The sequence below is a fragment of the Xiphophorus hellerii genome, chromosome 5 (assembly GCF_003331165.1).
Source record: "Xiphophorus hellerii strain 12219 chromosome 5, Xiphophorus_hellerii-4.1, whole genome shotgun sequence".
NCBI lineage: Eukaryota > Metazoa > Chordata > Actinopteri > Cyprinodontiformes > Poeciliidae > Xiphophorus > Xiphophorus hellerii.
The window spans coordinates 16,252,065-16,261,362 of NC_045676.1; the positions used below are offsets into that span (position 1 = coordinate 16,252,065).

General features: G+C 38.4%; 1 protein-coding gene across 2 annotated transcripts; it reads right to left on the minus strand.

Annotated features, from left to right (window-relative positions):
• Positions 1-1,205: 1,205 nt before the first annotated feature.
• On the minus strand, positions 1,206-9,242 carry mogs (mannosyl-oligosaccharide glucosidase). 2 transcript variants are annotated; one of them, XM_032563508.1, is made up of 5 exons: positions 9,130-9,242; positions 7,801-8,158; positions 7,058-7,281; positions 6,719-6,912; positions 1,206-5,490 (listed from the first exon to the last, which is right to left on the minus strand). In XM_032563508.1, exons 2-5 carry the CDS (start codon positions 8,147-8,149, stop codon positions 3,720-3,722), a joined length of 2,538 nt encoding a protein of 845 aa, XP_032419399.1. In that variant the 5' UTR covers positions 8,150-8,158; positions 9,130-9,242; the 3' UTR covers positions 1,206-3,719. The 2 variants fall into 2 exon arrangements, with proteins under 2 accessions (XP_032419399.1, XP_032419401.1); XM_032563510.1 differs by having other exon boundaries at positions 7,801-8,155; positions 9,130-9,222.
• Between the last annotated feature and the right edge of the window lie 56 nt (positions 9,243-9,298).

Sequence of the window (9,298 nt, forward strand, 5' to 3'; positions counted from 1 at the left end):
GGTGCTGACGGCATTATGTCATTGCATTATTCCTTCTGCATTTCCTCAGAAGGAATAGGAAAGCCTATATACATATTTAGCCTGAGACACAGTTTTATGTACATTTAAAACCTTACATCACATCCTTAAAAGGAAAACCTGCAAAAAGAGTTTCTAGAGTGAAAATGTTCTTTTGGTCAAACTGTCTTTTTCTGAAATTACTGCTCATCACTTTGAAAGAGGTTTGGTGTGATAGTGAACCTTGGGGCAGGATTGAAAGAGCTGTCTGAGGCCTTCAAAAAGAAAATTGTAGCAGCCGATGAGTCTATTAGGGGTTTAACCAGGTCTCAACAGAACTTGAAAGCAGCCATTCAACAATATGGAAAATACAAGTGAAGGGAATTCAAAACTGCCAATGTGCTCAGGTCTGACTGTCCAGGCAACTTTACCCTAAAAGCAAACCAACAAGATGCCTAAAGAAGTCTCCAAAAACCTTAACATGTCATCATGGGTGCTACAACAGCCTCTTGCTATAGTTCTTATAATAGTAGATTAGACAATCAGAAAGAGAATGAACATGTTTGGAAGGTGTGCAAGGAGAAAACTTTTCCTCTTTACAAAAGACAAAGCCCAGTTAGTCAATGAAAATGGACAGGCATCAGGACTTCCACACTAATGCTCTTTGGTCAGATTAATCTAAAATCTTACACTAAACGAACAGAGGAAATGTTAGACAGAACCTAAATATGTCATTCCAGAAAGAATATATTTAGTTTATGATGTGTCATTGTTTGAGGATGCTTTGTTGCAGCTGCACCACCAAAGACTGGATAAAACTAAGAAATGTAAAGCTCTTATAACAGTCAAAACTAAGATCTTTATACTTTTGAGATACTGTGATTTGAATTTTGTGAGCATTTCCTAATAAGAATATTTCCTAATGAAAATAATAATAAAAATAGACCTTTTAGACAAATTTTACAGACATGTATTTTATATAAATTTTCATTCCTCCTTTCTTTATCATAAACGCATTTGGGGCAACAGCTGGGTGCAGATAGGTGCGATTTACTTTGGATGGATACTAAATACTGAAAACATTCCTGTCTTCATTGAACAAACCGTTCACCAAGTTTGCAGCTCAAGGATCAAGCTTCAATATCCAATTTTCTTGCAACAATGCACTAATAGTTCAGCCAGTAAAAAGAAAAATCAAACTGACAAAAAAATATTTAAACCATTTAATATTTTGACAAAACAAATCCAATACTTCAGCACTGTTTTCCCTTGCCAGACAAACCACAATGTACACAAAATGTCTGCTATTAGAAACAGTCATTTTATAAACCTTGAGTCTTTTTAGAAAGTGTGAACAAACAAATATCAAAACTGACTGATATTTAAGACATTGAATCAAAAGAGCAATACATGTGAGAAAATGGCACAATTATATATCATAAGCCTGATTTTGCCAAGTAAAAGTACAACTCAAAATTCCGAAACACATGAATTAACCAGCTGCCCAATGAAAACTGTCCTTGGATTTCATCAATTAGGGTTGCAATTTAACAAATATAGATGTCCGTCTTTGTTTCCGACAATCAAGTGGCACATAGTGTGAATGCAGATCAGTGAAGATTTCACAAATGTAGTTATATTAAGACAGCGGAGTTGTACTTAAAAAAAAAAACTTTTGTAAACAGTGAAAAAACAAAAGACTGTTAATATCTTAAAGGGTTCATCAGGTCCCAGAATACTGACCCTTCTGGTCTGGAAAATATTGGGATTCCCCAAAACAAACAGAGAAGTTTATGGACAGATGATGAGAAAATGTGATGACAGATGTAATTTCAGTTCTCATTTCTGGCATAAAGAGAATAAGATAAATGTCCAATTTAAATTCAGTACACCACTTAAATTCAAAGAGATTAATTAATTCTATATGCTTCTATAATATTAGGGGTGTACTAACCTTCCAGCACCTTTTTCATTTTAGTTTAGCCTTTTTTCCAATAAATATTATGGGGAGACCTGTTTTGTTTGCTTGATTAAGTGTTTTTCTTACAACAGGTGACTCTCAAATTAGAATATCAAACTTTATTTTAGCAATCAATATCAAAAATAAAAACTCCAACTCAACAATTCAACAGAGTTGATTTTTTAAGAATAAATTTTTATCATTATGGCTTAAAAGTTTTTGAACCACAGAGGAAAAATTTTATTTTCTCATAAAATCTGAATGTTGAAAGAAAGGAAGAAAAGGCTTGAAACAGAAATTATATGCTATGGCAATGTTATGACTTACACAATTTTGAGGACGGGTCCCGACCTGATAGCTGCTCAGCAGTCAGTTACTGACACTCTCCACAAGGAGGCTAAGCCACAAGAGGTCAATGCCAAAGAAGCTGGCTGTTCACAGAATGCTGTATTGAGGCATGTTCTTGGAAAGTTGAGTGGAAGGAAAAAGTGTGGTAGAAAATGTGCACAAGCAACACAGATGACTGCAGTCTTTAGCAAGAGTTCAGAAGAGATTCGCAATGCTGCAGGAGTCAGTGTTTCAAGAGTCCCCACCCAATAATGTCGACAATTTAAATTCACTCTTAAAGCAACCTGGGGTGTCTTCACACCTTAGGCTGATCAATTCCTCGACAGCCCTCACTGATTAAATAGTTCCTGCAAGACGAGCTCCAACAAAATTTGAGAGTATAGACTGTTCAGCATATAAACATACTTTTTAGTAGGTTGACGTATACAATTTTTTGGTAATAGTTTTATGTTCTCAGGGAAATTGAATTTGTGGGTTTTTGTCAGCTGTGACCCCAAATAACCAAAATTAACAACAAAAATTTTAAGTACATCACTCTGTAATGCATAATCAGAATAAGAGTTTCACTTTTTGAATTGAATAACTGAATTAAATTGCATTTATCAATAATATTCTAATTTGTGGCGCATCTGTATATCTGTCCTCATCTTCCGAAAATGAGTTTTAATATTAACGGTTCAAAAGAGTCACAATATTAGAGGATTTACAGTAAAAAATAAAAGTATCCACACCCCTTTTAAATTTAGGCTTAAAGAAATATTTTAATTTCACAAAATATTTCTTCAGGTGAGAAATAACGTTAGTGTTGCAGATTGGCCCTGGAGGTTGCGACTTGAATCCGATACAAAATACGCAGAGGAAGATAAAGATTAAAGTAACAGTAACGGCATGAAAGACCTGGAGATCATCACCAAAGAAAAGAGGAAATATGCAAAAAGCTGATCAGCAGTTTGAAGAAGATAAACCTATATTGGCATCCAATACCTATCTTTGAAGAGGATATAAAAAAAGACTTTTTATTAAATGCAAATAATATATATATATATATATATATATATATATATATATATATATAATTTTGCATTTTATTTGAGAGTTGTCTGTCTAAATTAAAATCAGAACCAAACATATTGTTGAGTGGAAAGTGTTCTAAATCAAAATCTAAAAATAATTTTGGGCTATGCTGCATGTCCAATAACAAAATCAGCAGCAAGAGCTACACCTAACACCTGTTTAAATGTTTTCCAGTGGTGGAAATATATACATCTGTCATTTTTATTAAAGGGTTCATATGAAAATGTGATAATGACAGAAGTAATTTCTCTTCTCGTTTCTGTCACCATAGTCAAGATTTTTACATCTTAACAGTCGATGCTGCCTGAATTAAAGCAACAAAGAGATGGATTAGAGGGCATCAGTAATGCTCAGCCATCATTAATACTGTCAAGGATGACCAGCCAGTGAAGGGGTGGCTTCCTTGGCCCCTGCCAGTCCCATCATTGTACTGTTCCCAGATATACCCTGTTTCAACAAACTGCGCATAAACATTGTTTATAATATTAGTCCTGAGTTCCTTATAAAGATCAGCTGCCTTCTCTTGGTATGGCCCTTCTGTGTTACCATAGTGATAGAGAGCTCTGACTGCCAGGTAGTTGATGTTGATCCAAACTGGTCCCCTCCAGTATGGGGGATCATGCTCCGTGTTTCTCTCCATATACAGTGGATCAGTCTTCGAGAGAGAGCGCAGGCCAAAGGGCGTCCACAGCTTAGTGGGGTCTCTCATGTCTCGGAGGATGTGTTCCAGTTTTGGCGAGTCGGGCTGGAGGATTTGGAGTAAGAAGGGGAACAAGCTGACATAACCGAGAGCGTTGACGTACTGCAGCTTGGGGGCCCTGCGGACGGAGCGTACGAGACGTGCCACGGGAAACTGATGGCGGGGCTGTCCGGGCGGTACGTACACCTTCTCCCGTTGCAAGGAAACGTTTTGTGTGTGGTTGCCATAGTCACTGAAGGCACGGAGTTGCTCTGACCAGTGAAGGTCATTGAGCAGGTTGTTGTCTCTGAGCACATCGTGCAGGACTTTATAGTCCTGATGGGGCTCGCCTAGAAGTTGAGCTATGCTGGCCATGATGCCTGAGGACAAGGCCATCCAGCAGTGCAAATCCACATGCCGCTCATCTGCGGAGGGATGAGAGGCCCTTGGGTAATCATCCAGTCCAGAGGTTAAAGTTTTAGGATTAAGGTACAGGTTAGTGTCCTTGTCTCGTCCACGCCAGCGGTATGAGTTGGGCTTTGGCCCCGTCTGTGTGGTGTTGTACCACTCAAACCAGGTCTTCAGCCTGGGGAACAGCCTTCGAAGGAAAGGCAGGGTTGGTCTAGTTGCTGACTCATCTGACTTTGAAGAGAGCTGTTCAATTAGTTCCTGCAGAGCTAAGAAGAGGGTAGGTGGGTTTGCATTTTCGTTCCGCTGAACAATAAATTCAGCTGGGACTTTACTGCGAGCCTCGTCTCCAAGAATCTGCTCACGGGGGATCCAGCCTTCAATGTTCATTAGGTCAAACCAGTGGCCTATCACCTCTCTGGTCAGCTGAGGATCCCACTTACTCAGCAGCAGCTGGTGAAATCCCTCATCCCAGAGGAAGCCTCTGGGGAAGAAAGAGCGTGACGGTACAGCAGTGAATAAAGCACCTCCGGGGTACAGGAGAGGGTATTCGTTGTAGACTGACTGCACCACTGACTCGCCATAAAAATATCCCATTCCACCCAACATGTTGCTGAGCGCTGCTTTGGCAAATTTGATATGCGTCTGGCTAAAACCTTTACTCTCTAGTCCAAATATTTTCTCAAACTTCGCATTAAATTCAGCTTTCCTCCTTTCCAGCTCCTGAGTCATGATAGAACCGACGAGCTGGTTGGGGCGATTGTAGAAACTTCCAGACTCAAACAGAACTTCAATCTGGAAAGGCGTCTGAACGGTCACCTGGTGGACCACAAAGTCGCTTTCTTTCCGTGGGTCAGCAGCTTTCTGCTGGTTCTGGTGATGGGGCGGCTTGTAGGTGTCCACACCTATGTAATGCCTCTTCTCACCAGATGGAGGGCTGAAGACAAACCTGCGGTTCAGACTGAGCTTCACAATGTCAGTCAGCTTCTCTAAACCAGGAGACAAGGTTTGAAGATAGTTGTAACTAAAAAAGATGAAAGAAAAAGGAAAAATAGACTTAATTGCTTCCAATCTATTCATGATAACTGACTGATGGAGTCATGGCAGAAGAAAAAAACAACCACCCCCTTTAAATCTAGAATTTTATACAATTTCTTAACTTCTAGAGTGTACTAGTATGTATACTCTTTTTAGAGTGTACATACTTTCTTATAAACTTTTCCATTTGGGTTTTTTCTTGGCATGTGGAGATGGTGTAATGTGGTATGTAAATATGAGACTACATTTAACTCCTTGCTAATTCAAACTGCTTTTGGTCTAGTGATTAATATACTAAGGATAATATCGGAAGCACTTTGCTGCCACCTCTTGATCAGAATGTGAACAGCATCTGGTTAACTTTTTTTTTTTTTGCATTAACACCATTTTTGAATAATTTATCATCTAACTTTTGTGGAAGCATAAAGCTGCCACCCAGACAAAAGATAAACTGATTTATTTCACATGAAAACTTTATTGTACTAATAATATACTTTTTATGTTTGTACGATATATCAAATTACAATTTATTTTTTATACTTGAATATATCATGTCATTACAATATACATATTTTCCACATAAAAAAGTTTGTTATAACTATGTTACAGCAAAAACTTATGTATTGTATATTAAAATCAGAGCAGATACATAACCTGATTAGCACAAAGCTTAAATAATTTCTGGTATGTATTTTTTCCTATTTAAAGCTGATATCATTTGGAAATATCACATGTGTACACTGTCATCATAAAGTAAAATGCCAGTTTTATCCTCCAGTGCCACCTAGTGTTTTTCCAAGTCCTGTTTTCCTTTCTACTAAGTTAGACGCTCCCCCCCATCTAAAAAAAAAAACTTACCTTCATCTGAAGAATTATTGAAGGATTTTTTAAAATTAATGGCTTTCCATTTTCTTATATTTAGATTTCATTTCTGTATTTTTCTCTTAATCTTCTCTTATTTATGTTTAGAAAAGGCTGTGGTATATGAACAGTTTGTTACATTGTGCCTTAACATCCATGATTAAGATGTTAAGGCATCTTAAACTTGTGAGTTTCAGGAATAGAAAGGTATTCCTTAAACTCACAAACATCTGCCTTTAAAGTCATATTTAGGTTGATATTTCCTATTATTATAGTAGTATCCAGAAGTAGCAGTTATTTAATGCTTGTACATTAAAGCAACATTTGTGTCTGGCCTGATTTTGTGTATTTACCTGGCATATTTTGTGCTGGATAATTCCCCAGTGACAGGCTTCCTAAAAGTGATCTTAAAGTTTCCCAGTTCCTCTGAAAAACCAGTGATGGAAGCAAGGCGATTCTTCTCCTCCATGTGAGTCTGCAGCGAGCCCTGCGTGTCTGCTGCAGCGTAAAACATCAGGGATATAACCGGAGGCTGGGGAGCTGAGCTCTGCAGGGTAACGACAAGACAAAATAAATATCCTGCATTTCTCAAAAATAACTGTAAAATGGCCATCTCAAATCACTCGAAACATCATTCTGACTTTGAAAGGACATATTTGCAGAACATCACAACGAACTCCGTTAACACTCACATGCTGTTTGGCTGTGATCCTCCAGGTCCAGTCTCCTCCATGATCCCCACCAATCCGCTTAACAAACTCAGTGGTTAGGGTGAAGTCGTTATCTCGCATTTCCTGGACGCCGAACGTCAATCCGTCGTGCATGAGCCAGCTGTAGCCTTGCAAACGATCACCCTGCTCACAAGTATGCCTCAGGCTCATGTCCGAGTTGGAAAACTGCCGCATCCACATCATCCCTGTGCAAAAATGGAGCAACATAAAAGATAACATAATAAAAAGAGAAATTAATTAGCATCTCAGCAATAAGGCTACATTGTTACAGATGAAAAATTATGTGCTTGTCAACAGTTTCAAAAAAACAAGCATCTTCTTACAGAACATGTAATTTAAGCATAAAGTTTTAGTTGTAATATCAGCCTGTCTGGGAACTGTGGATGCAAGCTCACCAAATAGCTCAGTCTGAGACCTCTAGTAGGTAGACTCAAATTCATTTACAAATTTTAATAAAGAAACTTAAGCATCTTAAATTTATTATTTTTTAAATTGCTAACTGATACAAATGTCTGATTTTGTATGAGTTCTGATGCACAAGACATAGTTCAGTATATAGAATAAATAATATTAATAAAACTATCTTAGCCACCAGTCAGAAATCCTGTCCCACAATCTGGTATTTTACACCCAAATTCGTTGAGCTCCGGTGAAAATTTTCACAATTTGTAATGAGTTTGTAAGCTGCGTTTGTGACCACCTACCTGTCACAACGGACCTGGGGCTTCTTGTTTTCATGCCAAAGTAGACCTGAGGCCTGTATGAGCCCCAGAACCTCTCGGAGGAAACCTTTGCAGTGGTGCTATTGGCATCAAGAACGCGAGATGATGGATGCAGAGTCACTACACGCTTCGACAGACTGGACCGCATGTAGACGGCATAGAAGAACCACATGAGGCTGAATATGCAGAGCCCAATGGAGATATTGATGAACAATTTTCCAATGTCTGTTTTCTTTTTTTTCTCTTTGCGATTAAGTGCAGAGGGCCTCTCGTCTCTCCTTGAGTAGGGAGAAGCGTCACCTGTCACCACCCTCTTCCTCTGCCTGCCCATCCTGCCCTTCTGAAGAGAACATAGAGGAAAAACATGCATTTTTCTGAAACAATGTAGATTTTATGTGTAACAGAAACAAAGTCACTGATAAGATACCATTTATGCAAGAGACATTTCAATTATTATTTCTCCATAAATTGTGCAGACATTATTGTTTAAGCAGGGGCTCGGGGGAAATGTAGAAGCGTTCTTTCAATGCACAGCAACAGGTGGTGGAGGGGCACCTCTGTTATTCTAAGTTACATACAATGTGGGAAAACTCAATAACACGCTGTTTGTATATACCTTTTTTATTATTCAGGCACAATTAAACTGTCATATAAAGATGTGTCATATAAACAATTACACAATGGATTATGCCATGTGTTGTTCTGCATTTAATCCTATTTTGTTTCGTATTTTAGGACAAGACGACATACCTAATATTTACTAACATTTTAAAACGTGTTTATACAAAATCAATTTTTAAGTATCTATGAGGACAAAAAGTAAGCAGAAAAAATTTAGTCCAGCAAATCTGGATGTTAATTTCAATTACTTTGGCTAGGCATTTCTACATAACTGGGACCACACGGTTTTCGTATTTAACTTAAACAAATCAAAATATCCATAGATACAATCCTGCTATTGTGTGTTTCTTCCCCGTGGGAGCCTTATATAGCTCCCTAGCTAATGTTAAGCTAGAAAGGTGCATAATGCCCCCAAATACGCACAATAATCATAAACCTGGTTATAAATTAAACTGAGTTTATATGTAAGGTGTTCACGTTTGTTAAATACACTTGTGTGACAGATTCAGCGGGTAACCCGCCGGAGTATTACCGTTCATGCTTCACGCTGCTGCGCTAAAAGCTAACGCAAGTTTTGACAACTACAGCCAGCTGACGTAAAAATATATCTTCACTTAACCTGAGTTTTGATAAACGCGGCTCTGTTTTGCAGTTCTAGCTTAATGTTCATTGACAAAGTGGATGACTGACCTGTGGAAACACGCAAGATTCTCAGCTGCTCATGATCCTTCGCTGGCTAAGCCTGCTAGCCACTTCCTAGTTCACTGCTGGCTTCCACTGACGTGTACGTACTCCAGTGTTGCGGTGGCTCATCCACGCCTGCTATGGCCTTCAGGCGCTGTTTTAAAATGTACTGCAT

Bases quoted from the DNA above. Each gene is read 5' to 3' on its own strand.
- mogs (XM_032563508.1), bottom strand. From the start codon at position 8,149: ATGGGCAGGCAGAGGAAGAGGGTGGTGACAGGTGACGCTTCTCCCTAC. The intron at 7,282-7,800 runs GTAGGTGGTCAC...ATTTTTGCACAG, and splicing joins CCCCAGGTCCGTTGTGACAG to GGATGATGTGGATGCGGCAG. The intron at 6,913-7,057 runs GTGAGTGTTAAC...GTTACCCTGCAG, and splicing joins GGATCACAGCCAAACAGCAT to AGCTCAGCTCCCCAGCCTCC.